The 25,839-nt window shown below is 31.9% G+C and overlaps 1 protein-coding gene across 1 annotated transcript in view; it reads right to left on the bottom strand.

The window, feature by feature from the left end:
- Window positions 1–23,995, bottom strand: part of LOC126865702 (uncharacterized) — a 60,207-nt gene extending 36,212 nt beyond the window's left edge. The window contains exon 1 of the mRNA XM_050618524.1: window positions 23,492–23,995. Coding sequence (XP_050474481.1) covers window positions 23,492–23,573 — 82 coding nt within the window. The 5' untranslated portion in view covers window positions 23,574–23,995. The remainder of the gene's footprint in view (window positions 1–23,491) is intronic.
- Between the last annotated feature and the right edge of the window lie 1,844 nt (window positions 23,996–25,839).

Below are 25,839 nucleotides of genomic sequence, written 5' to 3' on the forward strand. Positions count from 1 at the left end.
ATATATTTGAATACATGAACGAAAAATGTAATTAATTCTAACAATGTACACGAAAAAAGATTAATGGAAACAATATTATGAGAAATATTTCTCATTTTGTTACTATTCGGGTTTTCTGTTCTGAAAAATTTAATAATCGAGCATTTGATAAAGTAATTTCAAATCGATCTAACAAACCACTCAGATGGAAATAACGGGTCCACCAATGCTCTAGAGGCGATGTTATGAAGTAGGAAATGTTACTGGGAAAGTTTGTTTCAAGTCAGTTTCATTGAAACATAACGTAAAATAGTAGAGGCTTGAAGGAGTAGTTAATTGATTTTATCAAGCTTCCAAAGCTTTTGCGCTAGCTGACGTGCGAAACGGAAACGTTTATAAGCAATTAAATGAGTTCGTGAGATTGCAAGGCTTTAAATTAATTAATAAAACAAAACAAAAAAAAAATTGCGAACCTGAAATTATGTTTGACAAACACAGAACATTCTAACTTTAGATTATTTTCTCCAATAGGCGATATGTGATTTAAATACACACACATATATATATGTACATTCTTGAATTCTTAACATGTAGTATAATAATAATTAGTAAACTAGAAAAATAAAATTAGCCTTATTACTATCCTCATAACTTTACAATCATTAAAATGGGAACATGTATATCGATAAAAATATATTTAATATTTAATGTATAATAAGTCGTAGGTATACTTAATCCTGTAGATGGACATATTATCCAGTTCTCAATGTATAATTGACATTGATAAATGATACTTTATATCAGATTTCATGTTGCGTTTATTTATATCTGGGAAAACTCAATATATCGATTGTCGGTATTTCATAATCAACGTCAAGGCTGTTCTCCATTACACGATGAATGTATTATTTATGATTATAATATACATTCATATGATAATGTCGGCTTTTACAGTAAATGGTGCTAATCATTAAATGCATTACAAATTTTTCTAGGATATTTGCTAAGATGATAAAGAACTCTATTCTCCTTTTCTTTTCTTTTCACATTTGTTCGAAGCATTCTTTTCCATTCTGCATAGTTGAACAGTTATAACGAGGAATTTTTCTTTTCGAAAGAAACTTCAAGAAGCTGCATAATGTTAAAATAAACGTGAAATAGATACACAGGCTTACGAAAATATTCGAGCGCTTGTAGATGGCTATATACTAATTTTTTATTAAATATACATATGTTCACAATAAATATTTTATAATTTCTATATACATTGGTTCCAAATTTGACCAATATAATCATGACAGTCGTTTCACGATACAATGTACATCAAGTACTTATGTACCATACATTTTTCTTCATTAGAATAGAAAAGATATTTTTAATATATATATTCATAAAATTATTCACTGTAATACGTACACAATCACATACCAGTCGGTTATCAAAGGTAAACATTTTCAATCGTAACGATTATCCGATAAGATCATTAATCGCGACAATCTGCAACGATACGTGGTACATTATAACGAATCGGATCTCTTCGAATTTCGAGACCCAGTTTACGCAGATTATCCCGAAGGAATAGTCGATCCACACTCGGAGTTGAGCCCAAAATCGCTTGAAACGGAAACGAGGATTTACGTGAGTACACTTGATCGAATTTGCCCAGCATCTTCGGCTGCGCTTCCCCGAAACGTTATTTAACAGGTATCGCTTCCCTGAAACTCAGCCCACACCTCGATGCTTGCTTTCTCCCCAGTCATCCCCAGGATCAGGCCAAGCGACTTTTAGAGAACCAGCCAGAGTATCGATCCCTCTCCTCTGCTTCTCCTTGAGAAGTTTGACACCGTAAACCGGTTTAGCGAAAAATGGCTTAACTTCAGAGTAGATCAGTCCCATAACCTTTCCTCCAGGATCATTATACTATCTTAGGAAGAATTGATTGTGATTTACCGTGACCGGGGATTGCGCGTTCTTTGATCCCGTAATTGAGTCACCATCCGTGTCTGTTGTTCGGAAGAAAGAATGTCCGGTATGGTATTTCAAGCCGGAGAACAACTCGGTTCTAGAGGATTGGTGACGCTTAATAGCAGTAGCTTTTCAACGATGCTCTTGTTCTCGTTTGGTGGGATTCGAATGCACCCGGTAAAACGATAACATTGTAGAATCGATAGTATCGAATATACACTTTCGTTCATAAGTATTGGGATACAACTATTAGAGAATTATTAAGCCGCGTATATTCGTTACTATCGAATATAGATGTTTCTGTTCATAAGTATTAAAACATTTAGAATAAAAAAAAAAAAAAAAAAGAAACGAGATGTACTTGACAAATCATTAGAGAATGATTAAATTGCGTATATTCATTTGATAGCACACTTTTCGTATTTCTCGTATTTCCCTCGTTCTTTGCTCGATTTTTATGCGAAACACGATTTTCAAAGATTGAAGATAATTTCGATATTGCTCTCGATTCTTAAAATACTTTTATAGAAATTTTATTCCGAATAACTGTCACGAGAGAATTTGTGTTTCGGTTACGATTCCTATATATCGGATTTTATATTGCTGTTAGATTACATTTTCGAATGGATTTTTATACCGGGTTCAATAAACGAAATCCTATGTTCCGCTGAAACCTGTTCATTTATATATTTTTTATTGCTTTTTAGTGTACAGTTCCTTTAAATATGTACAATCACGCCAATAAATTTCGCCAAATAGTACATAAAAATTTTATAAACGAAGCACATGAAACAATCATGAAATGTTTAAATATTAGGTATCTAACCAGAGGATAGTCAAAAGCGTACCTTTAAATAATACATTTTGATTTAAATCGATATCTCGACTGATTCTGAAGATGTAGCACTATAAAGTACAATACGACTCTAAAACTATAGAACTATAAATGACAATCTGCAGCTGTTTAACCTACACTTTTTCCAGGAAATGCGTATGTTTAATAGTAGTAATGGTAAGAAAAATGCAGACACTGTCACTGACCAACGCGCTGTTAAAGCTGTGAGTGTGTGAGAGAGATAGCCATAAAGAGTTATTAAAAAATTCAGTTCTTTTCAAGCGACGCTATCTCAGCAACAGAAGGTTGTACCGAAATGATACAGAAAGAATTTTGCAGAGGAAGGTTTGTTCTCTTCGAAAATTCTAACTAGATTTGAAGATGTTTATTGGTTTTGTAACAATAACTGTATAAACTTTTAGTACTTTTAGTAGGAGTCGCGCGTGTCTTTAAGATTTATTGGAATAAATATATATATATTTTTTTTAACAATACCGTTTATAATAGTATTGTTAACAGTTCTTATATTAACGATGATGTATTTAAATTTTCAAAATTAACTTTATGAAATTATTCAAAGCTATATCTTACAAAAATATTGTTTACGCAAGAGTTTCGTGTGTGAACTGTCTTTATATATTAAAATTATCTTCTGGGTTAAATTTACCAATAAAGGCAATAACGCTCATAAAATAGAATCAAGTATCGTTTTTCTTATTTTTACGTGAAAATACACGTTTTAGAAAACGCTGGTTTAAGATTTTCTCAAAGCGATAGACCGAAAAATACGTTTCCGAAGTAGCGTCAGTTTCGTGGCAATGGTACGGTACGAACGACTGACAGGAAATCTACAATGTTTTTCAAGTTTCCTATCAAAGTTTGAACGAAGCATTCCGCTTTCGAAAACGGAGCGCAGTTTCTCTAGTCCTATCGAAAAGATAAATCGACCTTGCACCAGTGTAACAGGAAATGTTACGTTTCCTTGACATTTGATGGATACGAATGGCTGTAATTTCAATCTTGAACGCCGCTGCCATGGATGGTTATCCTGAAATTGTTCCATGAAATAAGAAATCTAGACACGATGAAATGTGATTCAGCATTCAACAATCTATTACGATCGATTCATGATTTTATATAATTGGAATGACTGTAAGGAATCGCATCCAATTTATAACGAAAAATTTAATATTCAATATATTAATCATTATATTAATTATTAATTCTCTTGTTTTTAAATGTACTATATATATATATATATATACTTTGTAGAATTAGTTATGCAAAAATAATTAATTATTCCCAATTTGAGCTGTAGATTCCTTTCCTTATAATATTCTATATTTAACGTTGTACAATCTGGAATTTGTAGGATGGACAGGTATTCAATAAATATCCAATTCATAAATTTTAGAGACGAAACTAATTTTGCAATTACCGGCTGCCTAATAAATGAAACATAACTACAATGAAAGTATTAATTGAAATCGATAGTGTCATAGCATAAACGAGGTCTCTATTAATATTTATTTCATTTTAATATATATATATATATATATATAATTATAGATAAATTATCAATTATAAATTAAATAATTTCAATACATTTATATTTATAGTTTCTATTATAAATTTTAGTTATAATGTAGATTGATGATGATATAAAACATAAACGTTGGTTCCTGAAATTTCGAGTTTGTGATTTTTCATTAGAAGATTAACCAACAGGAAAATGCCGTCGAGAATGTTTCAAGAAATATTACTGTATATTATTCACGACATACAACAAGGGAAATAGCAGACAAAAAACTTTTTTTGAACAAAAGTAAGCCATTCTAGAATTATTCTTGCAGAGAAGAATTATTTTAAAAAGAAAAAGTAAGCTTGATTCAAATAGGAATTGTAAAAAGCAATGGATAAATGGATTCCGTATATTGTGAATATAGCCAGATGGCTATCCTAGATAGCTATCGCAAAGAAATATGTAAAAAGAATCCATTCTCAAAACGTATCTTTGTTTTTGATGAAAAGTTAGATTTTGCAGCAGTATTTATTAACGTATTATAAGAATATTGTTGCTGCTATTATGTAATAATTTCATAATATTGCTATGATAAATAATATGCTACGACTAATAATAATATTATAATATTTCCTAATATTAATATACGGTATTGAATAATACTAGCGTTTATTAATCGTAGCGTCTAGTTACAGCACTCTTGTTATCTGAATCTACTTATCTGAAGTTAATCTTTTATTGTTATAAAGGAAAAATCCATATGTAATGAGAAAAACCAATGAATTTCTATTATGGCGATGCTTGTTTTTCGATAGAACGTTTTCGATATGAACAGAGTTCTACCATATAATAACTGAAAACCGTTTCACGCGCTTCAACAATGGTTCAATACAGGTGAACATGCAAAGTACATGCTGAAACCACCTGGTGATTGTTTAATGGTCATGTACAGAATCTATCCGTTCCCGTTTACTAACCTGAGGCTACAATTACAGAAGAAACGTATTGTAGGCAAATGTACGGAATGTGTACGGAATTAATAAAGAAAAATAACCGTTAGTAAATAACGAGAAATGAATATTTTCACTACAACGTAAGATCTTATGTTTAAAAAGAAATGACCATATATAAGATGTTCAAATATTAGGATACGAATTTTTGTCATATCGTCATATTCCTCTGATTTTTATGAATGACCAATTTTTATTTTTTCAATTGATATATAAATCTGGTATTGTAAGATTAAGTAATTATCGAGAGAATTGTATCAAAGCGCAGAGAAATAATTTTGGTTAATCATCATACAATGATTGTAGATAGTACAATCCGAAACATCATGTTATCCAAAATAAGTACGAAAACATTATTTATTATTTACATGTCATATTTACAAAACTAACATACACGCGAAATTATTTTCTTTTTTAGTAATAGAAACGAATAATTTTCATAAAATTTTCTGTACTTAAACGTGTATATTTTTATATTAAAGCAATCAGATTTTTTGACATTTCCATAAACCGTATAAATCATCGCATTTGTTATTTACACTCTTTCCTTTGCATTCCACGTGAGTAAGTACGTAATTACGTGAAAATACTCGACCCCTAGAAAATTAATTACTACGTTCCCGCCTAATGGAATTCTAAATAATTTTGATTGATGAATGGTTCTGTGATGATGAATTTTCCTCTCGAATCAGGAACCGTGTCAATCCTTCAAGATGTTACGTAGGAGGTTAGAATCGTGCGGACGAAATTCCGAATATCGATTTGTAATTTGGCACACTGGTCTCAGTGACACGTGGATATTTCATCGATATCTCAGAGCTGGATATTAGCTCTGATTATGGCCAATTGTTCTTACCGTGAATGTATATCGGTTTATCCCTTCTTCATGTTTGCGTTCGTTCATGATGAATTTGTCGAAATTACGAATTGTGAAAGTTCACCAGACCTTTATTAAAACTACCGAGAATAGACGTTTGTATTCGTCTACGCCAAACTATTGTTATACTCTTTCTCGGCCCGGCAAATCGATAATCGTTCGCTCCATTGACTTTATTCGATGAGCACGTATGAAAAAGATAGGAAAAGGACGTTTACTCGTAATAAATATCGTGGATCCCAAATTTATCATCTCGCTCAATTGACTTTTACGAGCCAAGAAATGCTTCAACCTATCACGATTAATCTCGCGATTAATTAAGTACAAAAGATTCCTATAAATACAACGAATTAGAAACTAAATTATTGACGATAAGAGCTCTTGTCTCGTAATTACACGTATCTATATTGTCTCCGATTTAATGGTAGATCTGTAATATATTGATTTGTTATGTTCGCGGCTTCATTTCTAAATTATTGACAATGGCTGTTCTCTTTTAAAAGTATTTACTTTAAAATAAGAATAAGAAAGAAATTCTTAAATACATTATTTATTTGTTAAGATTTTCATTTAAATATTTCCATAATATTGATATTTTCCCTTTGAAAGATTTCATTAATTAATCTTTAATTAGTATTTTTGTTGCGATGTATTTTATTAAGGAATGCAAAACGAAAGTTCAATTTGATTAGTTTTAAACCTCGTTTAAGATTGAAAATAGAATTAAAATGGTAGACAGAATGAAAGCAACGTGCGGATAAAATTGTTTAATAAAATCAAAAGATGAAATTTCCTGTTGAATAATTTTAAATATTGACTTTGAGAACTTTAAGTACACTGTTTCCACTGAAATGGATTAAATATAAAGAGTCTTTTAGTGTGAAATGTTTTAGTTTTAGCAATATCCGCTCAATCTTCTGAGAATATTCAGCTTTAAAAGCACGTAAATGTAAGGCTGCGTCAAGAAGGAAGATTCATAAAGGATGTAAATTATAAAAGCGAGGAATTCGGTAAACTTATATACTTATATAACTTTGAAGAAATATAAATTAGTTTCTAACTGAATAATACACTCGAAGAAGATATTTTATACATGAAGTAAAGGGAAAGAATAAAATAAAATTTCATTGTATTTAATCTTTAAACTTATCTAATATACAGGGTGGTTGGTAACTGGTGGTACAGGCGGAAAGGGGGTGATTCTACGCGAAAAAAGAAGTCGGAAATATGGAATAAAAATTTTCCGTTTGAGGCTTTGCCTTCGAGAAAATCGACTTTGAATTTTCGCTCGGTACGCGTGCGGTACGTTATAACGAATCTCACTGTAGATCGTTGTCTCGATGGAAATAGTTTAAAAAAAAAAAATTTTTATTCTATATTTCCGACTTCTTTTTTCGCGTAGAATCACCCCCTTTCCGCTTGTACCACCAGTTACCAACCACCCTGTATATAATTTTAAGAATATAGCAGAGTTATTATCTTGAAACATTTACTTTTGGTTAAATTACTGACAAGCATTAAACTTTTTTAAAAAAGAAATCAATTTACGAAAAGAGTTTTTCATATATCTACTTTATGTTCTTAAATATACTAATTCTATTAACTATCTACAATTTATATCTTGTCTTTCATTCAATCTCTCAATCTCTCATTTATATCTTATTTATTATACGTACATTTTTCTAACACATTCGTTTAAAATCACTTTTGTTTTTTTCGACGATATAACATGCCATAAGAAAAATTATCTTTCTCTATGCAGTAAATCATCGATCCCGCACGTTTGTTGTGGATATTGAAATATTTGTTAGCATTGCGGTTTCCTTCGTGTTTTCCATACTCTGTAGTCTTCCTCAAGGAGACCTAACTTTATGCGACAGTGAATCTCGCGATTCGATGCAGTACCGCGTAATTTACATTCTATAAAGTGTGAAATCCAATTTTACGAACCACGTCGTATGCGCTAGTCGCCTCCTTTGGTCGATATATCCGGCGAAAAATATATTTTCTAGAAGACTTTAAAGATGTAACGCGGTAGAAGCCGTAATCTCGGTTACTGCCGAGACGTCGCGACGCCAGCTCAATATCGAGTATACCTTAAAGATCATTACGTATCCGACGGCCATCGCGCCGGTGGTCAGGTATATTACCAGGCACGGAATTCGACGTATCGATTTGCAATTTAGCAAATTGATAACTGCACCAGATGGATAGCCCATTGACTCGATACAATAGAACCAATACCGATGTTAGCGAGAATGCATCACGATTTTGCCTGGTGAGGACGAATAGGAATTTCAAATTTTATCGCAGAACTTGAATTTTCCTGTCGCCGATTTTCCCTTCGAACTGTGCAAAATTGCTAGTTTTCTCGTTGAAATGTAACCTCGTCTTTTATCATTTTATCATTTAGATACGAAGCATGTTTTCTAAAAAAAACCGATGAAACGTCACAATAATATTACAATTTTTTAAATTGTATTATTTTGTCTTTGCCATTTAAAAACCTTATTTAGTATTGTATATCGAGAAACAAACTTTATTTTTAATAGTATCAAGTGCATATATGTGTATACTGTTGTGTAATAACAAGAGGAACAATCGGATTATTTTCTCGTTCATTGTGTATTGTCACTGCTACTGAGATATTGAAACACACACACACAAAAAAAACTGTCGAATATATGTAAATTACGAGTGCAACAAGCTTGAATCCGGAAGCTCGAGTGGACAACTCTTCAATATTCCGATAACGAGTGATTTGAGCATTTGTATCACAGATAACTGAACATTTACAGTTCTCATTTACAATATACTAAATAGCTGGAGTCCTCTTTTATCAGAGATTTAAATTGCGAATTGTTGAAATACTTGGAAAATAAAGTGAAAGATTTTTTACGTAGGAATTTGTATACTTAACAATAGAACACAAAGTTTTAATATTTTATATATTTAGAACTTTTAGATATCAATAAGATATTAATTATTAGCAATGCGCACTCTTTTAATACCCAAATCATGTATTGTAAATTACAATAAATGATGTTATAAATATATATTACAAATAATATTTGACAAGACCAATAAATATAGATATACTTAATATATACTTATATGTATAATTCAGAATAGACGTTACCAACATGTTAAAAAATTTCTAATTGAAAAGTTACTAATGCAAGTACAACTTATTCTATTATTAAACATTTATTATTATATATATTTTACTATTAAATCTTCAAATCTCTTTACCAAACTAAATTTGTTAAAAGTTATATGCGCTATGATGTATTTATAAAATAGTATACATATTTACAATTCCATTGTTCAATTAATTTTAAACAAGTAACTTTCATGCACATTGGTAAGTAGAAAGAAAGCGGTGATAGGTTGGAGATTCAGGAAAACCAGACAGCAGGAAGAACTTCTGAAGAATGGTCGTTTCCTTTTGGCCTTTTTCTTCTTCCTCGAAGACAAACAGCTTCAGTTTGTGTACGACAGCTACTGTATTCGTATTCCGTATCCTTCCACGCATAACACTTCCCTGTGTCTTTTCTGCATGAGGATTATCTCACGAGACGTTCTTTCATACAATTAAATAAGTTATGGCTTATTCGTCACATACGAGGCATTCCAATTTATTGTAGTTTTTGAAATTTTAACGCTGCGACGTATTTATGGACGTATAGAAGTATATATGGAAGTAATTGATTATAGATTTCTGTTATTCTAATAAACTCGCTCTATTGTTTGCTTATTCTTCAGCGTAGAAACATTATTCTCGATGGATTCATTTATATTCCCATTCTCATGTGAAATAAAACACAGAACTGTATAGACATTTGTGAAGAATGTTATTTTCATTTTACACTGCAAACAATTCTGCAGTAATGAACACTTTATATTAGTTAAAAATATTTTTCTGTTTCCACTACACATAACAATATTCTGTGGTCTATATATTTTCACTGTTATGATTCCTATGCTGTCTACCTTTTATCATCATGAAGATAAAATTTTCAACTTTAATCTTGGCTATTGATTAAACTTTTATGATTTTTATCGTTGCACATTTAAAAAACCATATTTTCGTCACTTTATGATTAATTCTTAATTGTGCCAGAATTACCTAACCGTGAATTTCTATAATTTATCGAATAAAGCATTCATGATTAAATTGCGGATTTTTGTGCATTTCTGAAAAGCTTGAAAATGTAGGAATGCACAAAATGCACGTAATATGTAGAAGCACATAAAATATTCAAAGTACTTTTTATAATATTTGCTAGGTAAAATATTTTTCAACTAAATATCCATTTCTTTAATTACATTCATAAAAATATAATTTTGCATAAATATCCGCAGTTTATTCATGATACTGACATAAGATTCCCATTATATTCCTTCCATTTCTACTCCAGCAGTCATCTCACGCATTTATGTACCACTTATACACTCCAAAACAGGAAAACAATTATCTTTGCGAGAAAATAAAACACTCTACACAGTCGTTCGTAGCATCAGTTAGGTCAAAGGCCAGAATGTCAGAGCAAGTACGCTGTAACTTTAACGCGAAGCATGATTCAAATATGTGGCCTATAAATTCATTCGCGTTTTCCCTTTTCCGCATTCCCTCCGGTTTGATCTATACACCAAACTGTTCTTTTAAATCTTCCCTTCTGGCCCGTTCCTCGCCCATTCATCTCTTCCTCATACGCCGTGATTTCTTTATCCTTCGCGAGTAGTTTACTGCAAATTGAAATGGATTATTCAGACAGCCGGTTTTCATTTCGTACTCTATATTTCTCGAACCCTATTCCTTTCTTTTTCTCTCTCCCTCTTCTGACAGCTTACAAAGTAAAGAGCGATATCGTTGTTTGGAAAAAGGATTTCAGATGGAAGTAATGGTAATCCCGAAGATTCCCTTTCAAATGTGGCTAAAGTTCAGCAAGAATCAGCAACGGCTTATCGGGGTTATGACACACCGGAACCCTGTTACCAACTCTATCTCTCCCCTTCGCAACTTTTCTTTATCATGTGAATGTAAAATCACTCCCTATCCTGTATATATGTACCTGCTTTTCTATGCAGTAACCGTGCTATAGATTTCTAGAGATGTCTTCGCTAACTCTAACTATATATATTTATTTATAAAATTTATTTACAAAGAAGGATGAAGTAAAAAATGGCCAATTTTCGCGTAGCTCAGCCACCAAAAATATTTGCAGAACGTTACTCTATGGGTTCCAAAGAATTATGTAAGCACAATTTTCTATTGTGATTGGTGAGTTGATGTGTTTGGAAAGTTGTAAAAAAGGTAATTAAAGTATGAAGTGAACAGAGCGAAAAATTGGTGATCGTCAACTTCGAGTCATCATAACTTTGTAACAAATGAACCTATGTGAATGATGACGTGAATGAATGTGAATGACGTCCTATAAATATTTGTGGTATCTGAGTCTACACAAGAATTGGCCGTTTTCTACCTTCTTGCTTTATATTTTGTCAGAAGACGATTAAGAATTATGCATCAGTTTTAATCTACCATAAGAGTAATATTTAAAATAAATTCGATTTTGCTTATTAATGGAATAAATATGTTAAAAATTTGTTACGCGGGTACGATATATGTAATTAAAATTAAAATGCTGTCCCACAGAATCTACTTAATTAAAGCGTTCTATCTACTACTTTTTTAATTTTCCAAGATGAAGTGCTGCGTGCCTCCGAATCACTAATTATCATTCTATAGATTTCTCACTCGCACTTTTTCCATCACACGCAATTTAAGTGCCTCAAGAAAGCTATGAAGGTCGTATTATGCCACAACCGAATAGCATTATCTCAACTAGACAATCTTTATAAATATGACGTTGCTAAACAGTACGATAATTCTTTAGCCCTGTGATCATCACTCGAAGTTTGTCTTCACTACAAATAATTATCTTATAGCACTAAGAAAATGCGAAAATCAAAACCGTACGAAGAACGGTACTTTTAACTCTCTCTCTCTTTTCGCAATTACTTTAATCACTTCTACTTTTAACTTTAGATGTGGAAAATTATTAGAGTTTTGTCTTAATTCCTTTATTCTAGAGAGATGCTTTGACAACTCTCTCGTAGCAACACAATTGAATTTACGATGTAAAAACAACATCGTAGCCCGCTCTTAACGATTCGTTTGCGCCGCTCGAGGATCCACTTTGATGCGACGAATCGCTTGTCTCAGTTCCAGAAGTAGCACCGTGAGTCATTTTATCAAAAGTTTAATACAAACGGTAACTTTCTTCGTTATTCTCTTCCTTCCGTCAACATTATTCTCGTATAATGAGGGCCGAGGAGTATAATTTTACGGCGAACACACTCTTATCGCTTACATTCCATTCGTGATGAATTGAAACGAAGACAAACATTGCCACAATTTATGGCAAGTGCCGCGTAATTCGTTCTATGACTGATGGGATTATTTTATTGTAACGTATGATCGAAATGTGAAATAGGAAACGATCATTGTGCAACATATGCAACAATATATTACTCGTTATTGTAATTTGATACTGTTATGCATTGATGCATACTGGCTTACGAAAGTATTCGAACATACCATACTATTAGTCACATACCCATATTATACCCACTATACCATAGAAAATTTTCACGTCCATATTGCATGTGTTATACGAAAGATTTTGATATTTCACTAACACTGTATAGTGTGATACGATTATCATAACTATATTGGTCAAAGATGAAACCGATCTGAACATTTATATTATTGCAAATTTACATTTGATAATAATTACTATATTGTAGATTGGTATCTTAGAAAGGAGTCTTTTTTATTGCATTGTTTGTAAAAATGTGGGCTGCTTGTTTAATTACATCATCGATTAACATATTTTTTATTGCTTAACATTTAGTTTTATATTATTATACAAGTTATTGTATATAACTACTGATATATGAAAAATCAATTTTTTTCTCTGCACAAATTATATTGTGAACAGAAAGTATAGATTACTTCGAATAAGTTTTGGAGACCATAAGACAATACCATTCCCAGCTTCATAGAACAAGTAGCTTCTCCTTCAAATTTAAGCCAAGACATTGCGTTTTCTTTGAAAGAATGAGAATGCTGCTTCCATTGACAGAATCAGAAATAGCAAATCGTTTGAAAGCAATAAATTAGACTGTTGATGGCAAAATGTCGAACCGCAGTATCGATTCGCGCATTGCTACGAATTACAGGCACAGGTGCACATTCTTCGCAGAAAGCTTGAGATACACGCTATTAAGCAAGTTATGTAATTAGGTTAATAGGATTTGCCAGAATTACTAGTAAGATTAGTCTTTATATAGACGGAAAGCCTCCGAATGTTACTTCTGTGCTTCAGTGAGCTACTTGTTTTCTCAGGCAGAAGTCCAAATTCATTTCAATCTAAGGGAATAGGAAACGACTATAGCGATTCCTCTAACAGAGTTATATGTACTTTACACTTACGGTAAAGAATACGAGTGCTTGGTAATTAATGTCACAATAATATTTCATTAATGTTTGATAAATGTAGTAAGCTCATCTGACTATGACTGGTATCATTTCAATGTAATATTTTGAATTAAATAAAGGAATAAATTTTAAGAATTGCCACGTAATATATTCTGACGTTTCAAAGGAAAATGTGGAATATCGCTATAACAAGATCAGATTTTTTAATTTTCATTTATTAATGTTGTTTTAAGATGAAAGATCGTCAACGAGTGTAAATAACAGATTTTAAAATAAACATTTTTTATAGTTAGAATAATTCGTTTAATTTACTCACGATCAACATAATTCGCAATTATAATTTCCATATCTCTGCAATAAAAGCGCAACGATCCTGATACATAAACATATTTATCAAATGAAATTCATAACTACGATTTCTTAACCTTCTGTTCATTAACATCGAAATTATTTTAAAAATGAAATTCTATATGTATATAGCTTTGGAATAACATCGTTATTGTGGTACACCGGTTCATAAATATAAGTCCCTAATTATTATTTAACGACCTCTGTTTGATAGTTGACCAAGATATTAGAGGCTGGCTACGAAAGTTATTAATAATGGCTCGATGGGCACGCTAGTGGAATTTAATTACGAATAACTTATTCGAAGTTCGTGTTCTTCTATCGGTTCTTTCCTTTTTCGTTTTCCTTCGTTATAGGTATTTTTCCATTGATACCTTTTTTTTGGTGATTCGTTCGTGCAGATCTCGCGTTACACATTCATGCATATCTTAATAATACAACTGTGCCTGTACTCACGGTCGTGCAATAACCAACGACTTTACATCGGAAGACTGGCTCATGCTTGGAACTCGGATCTCCGGTAGTAAAATACGCGGCTTAATTGCTTAATTTCTCACAAGTAAGCCCTCGCTCAGCGTCAAAGAACAAAGGCGAGCACCCGTTACTTTGGCCTTCTTACTTTTACGCGCTATCAACGTTGCTCGTCGCGTGACACTTTAATTATGCTGTCGTGTAAATCCAACTAAAACTAACTTCCACGCTGAAAATTCGATTCGATTGGTAATTAACGTGCACCATGCTAGGGCATTTTCTATACTTGTAGCTTATTCTATTGGATTGCTTGTTTCTGAGTTTGTTTGTCTAAGATATTAAATTCTTTTCAAAACTGGTCTCTTAATTTTAAAGGAAACAGTGACATAAAAGTAGCATTCAAAAGGTAAATCCATTTTATACAACGGTCTCTCGGCAATCACAAAGCCGATACTAAACGATAGAAATTGAGATATTTATGAAATTACTTTTAATTTTATAAAATGTATTTTATTGAGCGCGATTGTTAGAGTGTAGATGTTTGTGTCTTTAAAACGTATCGAAGTATGAAAATAGAATATGCGACATATGAAAATTTAATAAGCGAATGAGAATAAGTACATGTATTGAAAATATGATATTACTTGGTTATTGTGATTATAATGTGAATTACAATAAATTATAAACATTTTTCTATACTGGCAGTGATTGATTGATGATCTTCATGAAATAAAATTAATTTATAGTTCGACATATGTTCGTAGTGGCACATGACATGTGATAGGAGCATATTTAAATTTACTTCATTATTCAACTTCCGTTATTATTGATCACCTCACGTAACATTGTTTTAAAATTGAATATTTTCTTCGAAATAATGTTTCATTTGTACAAAATTCTCTTTCTAATATTTCCATTTACTTATCATTAGTAAATAATAATTACTTGGTAATGTGTGTATATAGCCGTATGCACTTTATAAATTTGTTCGATGGTCGAGTATATAATATTAGACTTTACAAAGTATAAATATCACGTCTGTATATGAACTATGCAATACAATTTTGTAGTCTTCAAAAAGTTGTGCGACATATGCAAAATAATCGATATATGGTTAGAAACTTTTAGAAAATATCTTATTATCAATTTTCAATAAAAATATACAGAAGTAATAATAACCGATGCAATGTCAATGAATAAAACATTCTTTTTCGTGTTGTTAGCAAATTACATAATAAAATTAAACATTCGATTTTCACATTAGTTCATAATTTAATTAAGTTTGACAAATAAGCGAAATCATAGTTTGTATTACTAAACATAAAACAAAGGGTGCCTTAGATTACATATTGTTGTTGAATACAATTCTTTATGTTATCCAAATTGCACGAAACATGTACATATCTCATTGAAGTAATAATTCAGTAGGGAAATGAGTGGATATGTTTGGTCACATAATGAAATACAAATGATAGTGCTTTGGATACAGTTAGCCATAGACAGTATACGAAGAACCCATTTCCCAAGTCTAGATACTTTCCAATCTTTGTTAAGTGTCTACGTATAGTATTACCATAATGCAGATGGAATTCAGTCTTTCTGCTATTTCTGAGATTAAATTGCTTCTACTTCGATTGGAATTCGTAATGTCTTATCGTGAAATTCTATTGCTCCACCTAATCACTTTCTGTCAATTCAAACACTTTTTGCGATCATGTTGACATTTCCTTCAGTTTACACAATACTATGCGATCTTAATTTATAAGGAACGCGGTATTATAAATGGATCCTATGTCGCAGCATTATAAATAGTACTATAAATGAATACTGATTCAATTCGGTTCGTTCTATGTTATAGAAATGTCAATTATGAAACTTTCATGTTTACTTAAAAGTAAAGGACAATCGGAGATATGCTGGAAATTTTGAATGCATCGAATAGAAACACACAGCTAGGAATTTTCTGATTAACATTAGTGCAGCAAACACAAAGAGTTTATATTATACGATGAAAAAAAATATCATGGAGTTTGGAATGGAAAAATTAGCTTTGTACTTTCTGACTGATTTTGATGCAATAATTAATAAAAAATTTCGTTTTTATAATTCGCATTGTACTCATGCTATGAAAGATTTTGTCATATATATCGTGATTTTGAGAATAGTTTCGCTGATAGTAATAGCAATGATAAAATGACATTTAAGCTACTGCAAATATGTCATATATGCAAAGTACCTGCAGGGGGCAATTAACAACATTATATTATCTCTCAAATGTTATTCCATTTACGGCATTGAATGTTACCAAACTTCGTCTCTATTCCATGTTCATTATGTCAATCAAAAGGAATTGTTCGCAATAGCAAATGAAACACGTCACTTTACTTATAATTATAATATTTTGAATAAATTTATTTCAATTACTTTATCATTGTATAAATCTAATGTAAATGCTGTATCCCTTCACAAAATTTTGTTTCTGATATTATAAAAAATCTGTATTTAAATATTCTTTGCATAAATAAAACACTGACACCAGTTAATACATAAACATAATATTTAAATACTTAAATATTCGATGCATTCACTGTTAAATAAAACATGGCACTTTTTCCTATCTTCTTTTATTTTTTAACGCCATGCTTTTATGCTAGAATTATTCATCGTTATATCTTATTATCGAATCATATTTTAATTAACTTCAATTTATTCTTCACGAAATCCGTCACTCTTTCTGATCAAGGATGGGGTATTAATAGAGTTCGACGATTTATGGTATTAGTTTATAAACAATTTACGATCTAGGATTTATAGGCCCTTCACATTTTTATGCCGTTTTGGAGAGTTCAACTTCCCGCTCGTTCACGTTGTTTTAGTTTATTTCCTTTCGCGATAGTTCTATCAGAACATATGCGTGAATTTCTCTCTCTCCTCTCTCTCTCTCTCTCTCTCTCTCTTCGTGATCCGCCGATTGCACACGAAATAAAAATAAAGTGCAGTTTGTTTTTTCTATGTTGTTACTGATTGATTGACGTGTAACTTTTTTTTTATCCTTCTGCGTGTACTCTCTTACCAAAAAGCTAATTGCATTTCCCTTTAAAGTAAAAGGACTAGTCTTTCAACTTCAATGATAAGACATTTTTTGATGTCTCATTGTTAATACATTAAAGTCAATTTGTTATCAAGTTGCGTTAATTGTGTCGTTTGAGGCAAATGACATTTCTATTTAAGCAGAAAATTAATTGAATTTTTTTCAGCACGACTTTTTATAATTACGTATCCCATTCGTGAGGATTCTGTTAATGAAAATTTGTTTTGTATGTTTAATTTTTCTCTTCTAGCACATCTTGATTGTCCTTATCGCGAAACATAGACACTATCGATGGTTAACGGATATTAAATTCTACACTGCACAGAAGTTAACGCTTCAGTTTTCCAATTACGCTTCAATTTTCCAGTTATACACTGTTGGTATATGTTGTGAAATAGGATAGCCTTCTAGATACACATTGTTGCAGAATGGGTTTGCACAGAAAATGATTCAGACAATATAGAGTATGTTAATTTTGGAATAATGTCTTGCATCCGTGATCCTTTTCATTCCTCTTTCTTTCTATCCTTCGGTTTATTTTCGGTGAAAATGGATTTTAGATAAATAAATAGTAATCTTCCAATTTTACATTAAACTTTTCTTTGTATTGATAATTTTTACTAAAGTATGAGTCTTTCGAACTTATAGTATAAATTTAAATTTATTATACTTATATAAATTTCTCTTATATTTGTAGATTTCTTTTTTCTTACAAACATTGTATTGGATTTTGTTTCCCTCTGAATGAACAGTACAAAACTGCGTATACATAAGCACACTGCACATGCAAACACGTTATATTTTAAAATTATTTTATACCGTGTTTTCGTTTCACAATAATAAATTAACTTGATGCACGCATAATGCCTACTCTGTATACACTCAATTAAACTGAATAATTGCACTAAAATTGATTAATTGTGTCATTATATGTTTACGAGATCTCTAAGTTATTCTGTAAATTAAATAAATACGTATAAATTGGGCTAGAGAATAATAAGTGAAAAGAAAGAAAAAGCTCAATAAAATTCACAAATTAATGGAATAATTTATATATTAATTAAGTTATGATTTTGACATTATAATGGTGCGTCAAACACCTTAAGATTTTAAACAAATGCCTGGAACTTAGCATGTTTTTCACCGGCATAACGATTAACAAGCGTCTGTACTTCTCGACGGGGAAACATAATTGTTCCAATATATAGTGTAGAAGGCAGCTATTAGTCTGATATATATCTGCATGTATTAAAGTACATGAAGTAATTGATGTGACTTCTGGTGTATAGCATTCACTTTGATACTCTATATAATTCATTGAATGAAATAGTCCTCGGAAGATGTATTAACTTCGTTCGATATACTTATTGTTACGTCGTCATTGACGCAACATCGGGTATGAAGTTTTGATTATGCCACGGTAAAGCTCCACATTATTCTATTAAAGTCATTTTCAGTGACACTGAATTTGTTACGAAATAGATTTCCTGTTAGCAGTGATTTGACACAGTTTATTATAATATAGTGAAACAATAACTTTCTCTGTCGAATCTAATCTCATTCTTCTTCTTCTTTATATCACAATCTTTATCTATTTTTATGTTTGCAATATATTGATTATACATAAAAAGTCAGATGATCGAATTATATTAATATAATTGTATTGATTGTATATTTATTGAATTTTTCATGAAATAGAATTTTTATCGTTCATAGCTTTCATTCTAAGAAATTTCAGATTCTAAGAATTTTATATTTCGTACAGAATTTATCTTACAAGGAGATAGCAAGAACTGCGAAATCTGGAATGACTTGGCTGCATGTATATTCGATGCTTCAGGTTGATAGTAAAACAACCCCAAAAGGATTGAGTGTATGGTCCTTTGTTCTCGAAGAATTAATCGAAAAATTATGTTCTCGGTGTAGCAAATTCTTATGTTTTAAACGTTCTTATTACAAAAAATTGTAAATAAATTAAAAATTGTAAAAATATGAAGGAGCACTATAATAAATAAAAATAATGAAAAATTTATCAAAAAAATTGTAAAAATTTAATATTAAGAAGGAACATGACATTAGTATTAAAAGAATTTGTAAAGTATAAGATTAAAAAAAAAGAAGCAAGCAAAGAAAACAAAGGGTCGTGCCGTCAAATCCTTTTGTTTTGCCATCAACCTAAGGCATTTAATTTCGCAGTTCTTGCTATTTCCTTATTAGAAGAATCACTGAATCACTGAATGTAAATCACTGAATTTATCCTCAGATGACGTATTTAATACACAAATACGAATATGTGCATTCGACGTAGAAGAAGTCTAATGTTGAAAAATGAATTTTCTTAACATTCATAATGTAATTCCTATACGACTGATTTACTGTATTTTGAAAATTAGCTTAAGTGTTACACATGATAGAACGAGGCTATACGAGATTTCCTACATGTTTTCGGTAGCTCATAACTATATTTTGTATTTTCTATCGATATTAATTGCTATTACATCCAACGATCTCCAACAGGAATAAACAAGACAAAACACTACTAACAAGTTAATAACTTCATTGGTAGACGAAGTACGAACTTTTACAATGGCGTGATTTCCCCTTCCTCTCGAAGATAAATTGGTTACGCGTCAATAAAAATTTTTAATTGAGTCTAGACACGATCGTAAATTGATTCCGGCCTAATAAAGAGATATGCTTGCACGCCTCTGGGGTTTCTCGGGGGAAAAGGTAATTTTATCTACACGGCCCATTCACGTTCGTTACCGAATTGTATTAATTGAACACAGAAAGTTCGTTGAAATAAATTCAAAATAATCATAAGGCTTTCATTTCTCGTGCAACAGTAGCGAGAGATCGTAAACATCGCCAAAAAGGAAATTATGTAAGTTTCCAGAGAATCATTTCTTTTACGTTATTTAGTAGTTCACGGTTACGTTTCACTTCAGAGAAACAGCTCTCTTAGTTTGACTAATGTTTTCTACCTGAAAGAACCAGTTCTTTCAGACAGCTTTACGTTCGCAATTTAAGTTTCTTATTTCTAAATGCCCCGATATCGTCCGGTTTTTCGCTACATTTTCACTTTAATTTCTCGTTACGTTTGCCTGTATTTAAACTTTACACTTTAATCCTGTAGATGTGTATTGATTTGGCCATAATTTCCGATATTATTCGAGTGTTGTATTTTAACAACATTGTGATTCTATCTTAGAGTAAGTTAATCAGAGATATCCTTGAATTTTAGTGAAAGAGTGTAGAAAAATATAGTCTGACATTAAAATGGAATGTCTAAGTTCTAAAACTTATAAAACTCTACCTATAATTTCAAATTACAATTTGTTATAGCGATCAATACCATAGTGGATATAAAGAATCATTAAAAACAAAAAATAAAAAGAAAGCTAGTTGCTTTGTACTGATCTTCACGTAACTCGTTTCGATTTCCTTTGTAATGAAAATTTCTGTCGAGTTTCATATTTTCTAAATTTCATTCATTTATTTAATCCCAAGATAGAAGTTTTCATACCAAAATCTGCCTACGCTGAATGTATGCGTGATTCACTTCAATTTTCCTTATGATGACATTTTTTGTCAAGCTTTGTTTTCTAAAATTTCAGCCAATTATTACCAGATCCTAATACGGAAGCTTTGTACGAGAATCTGTTCACGTAGGATGCGAACGTAACTCGTTTCGATCTTCCTTGTGATGAAAGTTTCTACCGGGTTCTGGTTTTTGAAATTTCAGTCAATTATTACTTGATCCTAATACGGAAGCTTTCATACGGGAATCTGTTCACGTAGAATGCCAACGTAATTCGCTCCGATCTTTCTTGCGATGAAATTTTCTGTTGGGCTCTATTTTTAAAAATTTCAGTCAATTATTATTTAATTATAAGACCGAAGAGTTCGTACAGGAATCTGTCCACGTAGGAAGCACACGTAGCCTGTTTCGATCTTCCTTGTGATGAAATTTTCTGTCGGGATTTGTTTTTTGAAATTTCAGCCAATTATTGCTTGATACAGGAGCTTTCATAGGAAAATCTGTTCACGTAGGATGCGAAAGTAACTCGATTTTCTTTCTGACGAAAATTTTGTGGCGGGTAATATCGGTGAAAAACCTTTCTTAATCCTATTCCATGGCGGTTCTGTCCGACATAAAAGGAGGAAACTGTAATGTTCCATCGAAGCGGGCGCAGAAACCCATTCTCCGCAATCGGTGAGCAAATGTCCCTTCGGTAGATTACGATTACTATCGACATCTAATAAAGACGGCCTCGAATTCCGTAAATGCACTAGATTTTCTTCAGAATCGAATACTTCCGATGATATATGTTTGCACCCAACATTTCTTTCGTTGCCTCGATACTTTATCTCAACGAAGTTACGTGGTGTAAGTCAAAACACGGCTCCCGTGTACAATTCCCGGCAGCGATTTCTCAACTCTCGAAAACCGAGTTTCAAATACTTTTACGAAGACGAATGAGTTGGCGTGTCGTTTCGAAAAAGCCCCGTCGCTTTCAGCTGTAGAAAAGCGCGCCAACGAAAACTGATTGAACCTTTAAAAATTACAGACCCCTATGAGATACGTCGCTCCATACGGGTATATCATACCGAAAGCTATATGAATATTCGTTCTCCCCTTATTTATTATGCGATAACGATTTTTTTTAAATCAAAATGATTCGATCATTATTAATTTTATTAAATATTAAATTTATTAATTTCGTCTGATATGATATGAAATTCGCGAATCTATTACGCTAACAACTGGATAGAACATCATCGTTCTCTTCATTTTGTCTATTATCTCATCAAGACTTTTTTAACGATGTTTAAATTTATTTAATTTGATTTGAAATAAAATCAAGAAATTATAATATGTTACGTCGTGTGATTTGTCGTATGATGTTGTAGTAATTTGTATATTTCAAGAAATTATATAAGTAAATTGCACCAAAAACTACGTGAGATGTTACGTTCTCTTTTTTTATTATTTACTTAATTTTTTTAACACGATTTGAAGTAGAGCAAAGAAGTTATGTATTACCAAGGATTTGTACATCTAAACGATTAAGTATCTTTAATTGATTTGAAATGATAGAGAAAAGTTATGTATTAATAAGAATTCGTATATTTTAAGAAATTGCACTGTTTCTGTTTTTATTTTTGAACGCTTGAAAATATTAATTCTGTCGTTTGTTTTCTTTACGTACTTGTAAAAACTGCAATGATATTAAAAAAAAATCAATATGGAAAAAATATGAAAGAACATGTACAGATCCGGTGATACGCGATGAATTGCAATGGAATGCGAAATGCGTTGATTATTCGCAGCAATATCAAACTTGACGTAATTGATCACTTTCAAGTCTTTTATATTTAAAGTTTCAAACGTAACTTTGTTTCGGCCCGATTTTTTACTCGGTTATACGAAGGATATTCGATTTCTAGATCACAACTGGCAAATAAATTTTCTGGAGATTGAATCAGCAACATTGGCGGATGAGGTCAGCGGCAAACGTAAAAGAACCATTCATTTCCCGCTCTGATCTTTTAATAATCAGATAGCTAACACGAACTTACGTATTTATTATCCATTGAAATTTAAATATTCGTAATTAATAATCAAATTAAATTAAATATTTTACGTTCTAGGATATTTAATTTAAAAAATTGCAATTGCTTTCGTTTAATTGTTCTTTCACTTTTTAAAGATTATTTAAAAAGGTAGTGTAAAAGAGGTCCAAAATTGTTGCGTCTCAAGTAGTAAATCCTCCTTTTAAATTATCATTGATATGGTACCAGCGCGCTTCCTTAAAATGAAACAAGGGATGAAAAATATCGCAATGGATCACTGCGTATCTCATTCGCACGGTGATTTCTTACCGATCACAAAAACGGCGAGGACGACAAAAAGGGACGCGAAAAGGGGAGGTCGCGCTTCTCGATATCTTGTGGCACTTCTCATCGTGTCTCCGTGTTTCCAATTTGTTTTTTCTTTTTGTTATATTATACACTCATACGCTCACGGTTCACTGCTCCGTGTTCATATTAGCACATCCTCTATCTACTCGTTGTCACACTTATTCCAAAGATCCATTCACCAGACACTTCACCAAAATGACAAAATCCCTTGTGTTCGTTCGTTCATTCGTTTCGAAACATCCACTGGTAACAGAGAGAAACTTTCTGATTTTTAAATTAAACACCAAGCGAGCGAGTCTTCTAATTAAAAAAAAAGAAAACGAACGAAACAAAAGCGAAGGGTTGACTCGGTGAGACGAGAGTTCGATTCGTCGATCTCTGGTCGGCGATGGCGCGCTGCGCGTCTCGGGACGGCGTAACGCGAAGAGCTCTTCCGGTCGACGTACAAGCGGCTACTGAGGCTCCCGCCGCAAGCACGGAAAGCTTCCAGTGCGTCGACTCGGTCATGCAACCCGAAAGCTCGTTTCTCTCTCCTTCGTCCCCTCCTCGGCCTCTATTCGTTTCACCCCCTCGGCCATTTTAGCGTCGTCGTCGCGATCAGCCGCGCCAGTGCAGGCTGCGCGCGCGAGAGAGCTTTCACGTCCTAAAGCTGGATAGAAACCCCAGGGAAGGGGTGATTGATTGGCGATGAAACTTCGCGACTGATTGAATCTTTTTTACGTTTCAATATCGATATCCCTGAGTGGGATGCATGCCACATACCGGAAGTGGGCACCGGGTTGCGCCGGGAGCACTATGTACTGTAGGGATGTTAAGTTTCTCGAGAATGGGGGTGAAATACCAAAGGTAACGATAAATGGTTACAACGAATGCGTGTTCTTAAGAATTTAACAATTTGAAAATTAAGACTCACAAAATCAAATACTCACAATGATATATGCCTACTCCCTATGTTAGATATCATGACATAAAAATTTATTGATTATACATAATAAAGTAAGATTTTGGTTATGCATATTCATCGATTATAGCAATTTAAACATTCGTATTATTATATCCTTCATGATATTTTATATTAGCTACTCTATTGTATTCTTTTTTTTATAATATATTTTATATGTTGTTATCTAATTATGTAGCGCTAGTACATTTTAAATTTTCAACGGGGAGAGAATTAACCAAAGAATTGTGATTGTCACCACGTAGTCATTAATTCATTATTTTTGTCCAAGTATTGTAAATAGTAGCTTTCATACATTTTTTCTTATTGTATTTTGTGCGTTACGTTATTCGAATACAAACTTCAATTTGATTAATCCCTTTCTTAGTAATCTAGTACACATTTCATTGCTTTGGCGTATTAGTCAGGACACGCATTGATTATGACCATAGTCCTATTCGTATTGTAATTCTTGAGATTTGGATAGACTGACAGCGACGCATCATACATGGACACTTTGATTTATTGCTTCCGTTTATTTGTCAAGCGTATAGTAATCCTTGAAACGTGAAAATGAATGGGTCACGTGCAATGGAGATGTGAAGTTTCACGTCTCTTTTTTTTTCAATTAGTACTGGAATGTAGGTTTTAATGTTCTTATTTTTTGGGTATATAACAGGGGTTTGTTTTAATTAATATTTAAGAAGGAGCTATCACAATTGCGTTAGATAAAATTTGATTTTACGCAGATATAATTTAAAATACATTTGTCACGTTATATATCTCTTATCTTTGTGAAATGAATTCTTCTTCAGTTTTCTTTTTTGACAAGCTTCGACAACTTATAATCATATTGATTTTAACGTAATTTCTCGATGATCTTGTTAGTAAAATCGAATTTAGCTATTCAGAGCGAAATTACTAGGATAGATAGAAAATAGAAAAATATTGTACACATTTTGCATTAAACGATCTTCAATCCTATAAGATAAAGTTAAACTTGGAGCTACAATTAAACTTTATCTTAAATTTAATTATCGTTTGTCACGTCTGGAGCATAATTCGTGTGGGAACACGCAATGTTCGGACTTCCTTGCAGAACCGTCGTTGTATGTTTTATTTAAGTGATAACGTATGTAGGAAAATTCGGTAATTAATTTTCTACCAAACAAATGAAGTATACTTTGCGACAGATGTTTATTAGAATTACCAAATTTATCAAAATGTTATATTTTTAACTTGATAATTATTTAAAACGTGCGAGAAAAATATGTAAGATATAATAATATCTTGTGAAATATATAAAATCTTCAAATCTATCAACAGTATCAAAATGTTATATTAGGTGCACAAAATGCTCTTCATCAAC

The sequence above is a fragment of the Bombus huntii genome, chromosome 5, assembly GCF_024542735.1.
Source record: "Bombus huntii isolate Logan2020A chromosome 5, iyBomHunt1.1, whole genome shotgun sequence".
Taxonomy (NCBI): Eukaryota; Metazoa; Arthropoda; class Insecta; order Hymenoptera; family Apidae; genus Bombus; species Bombus huntii.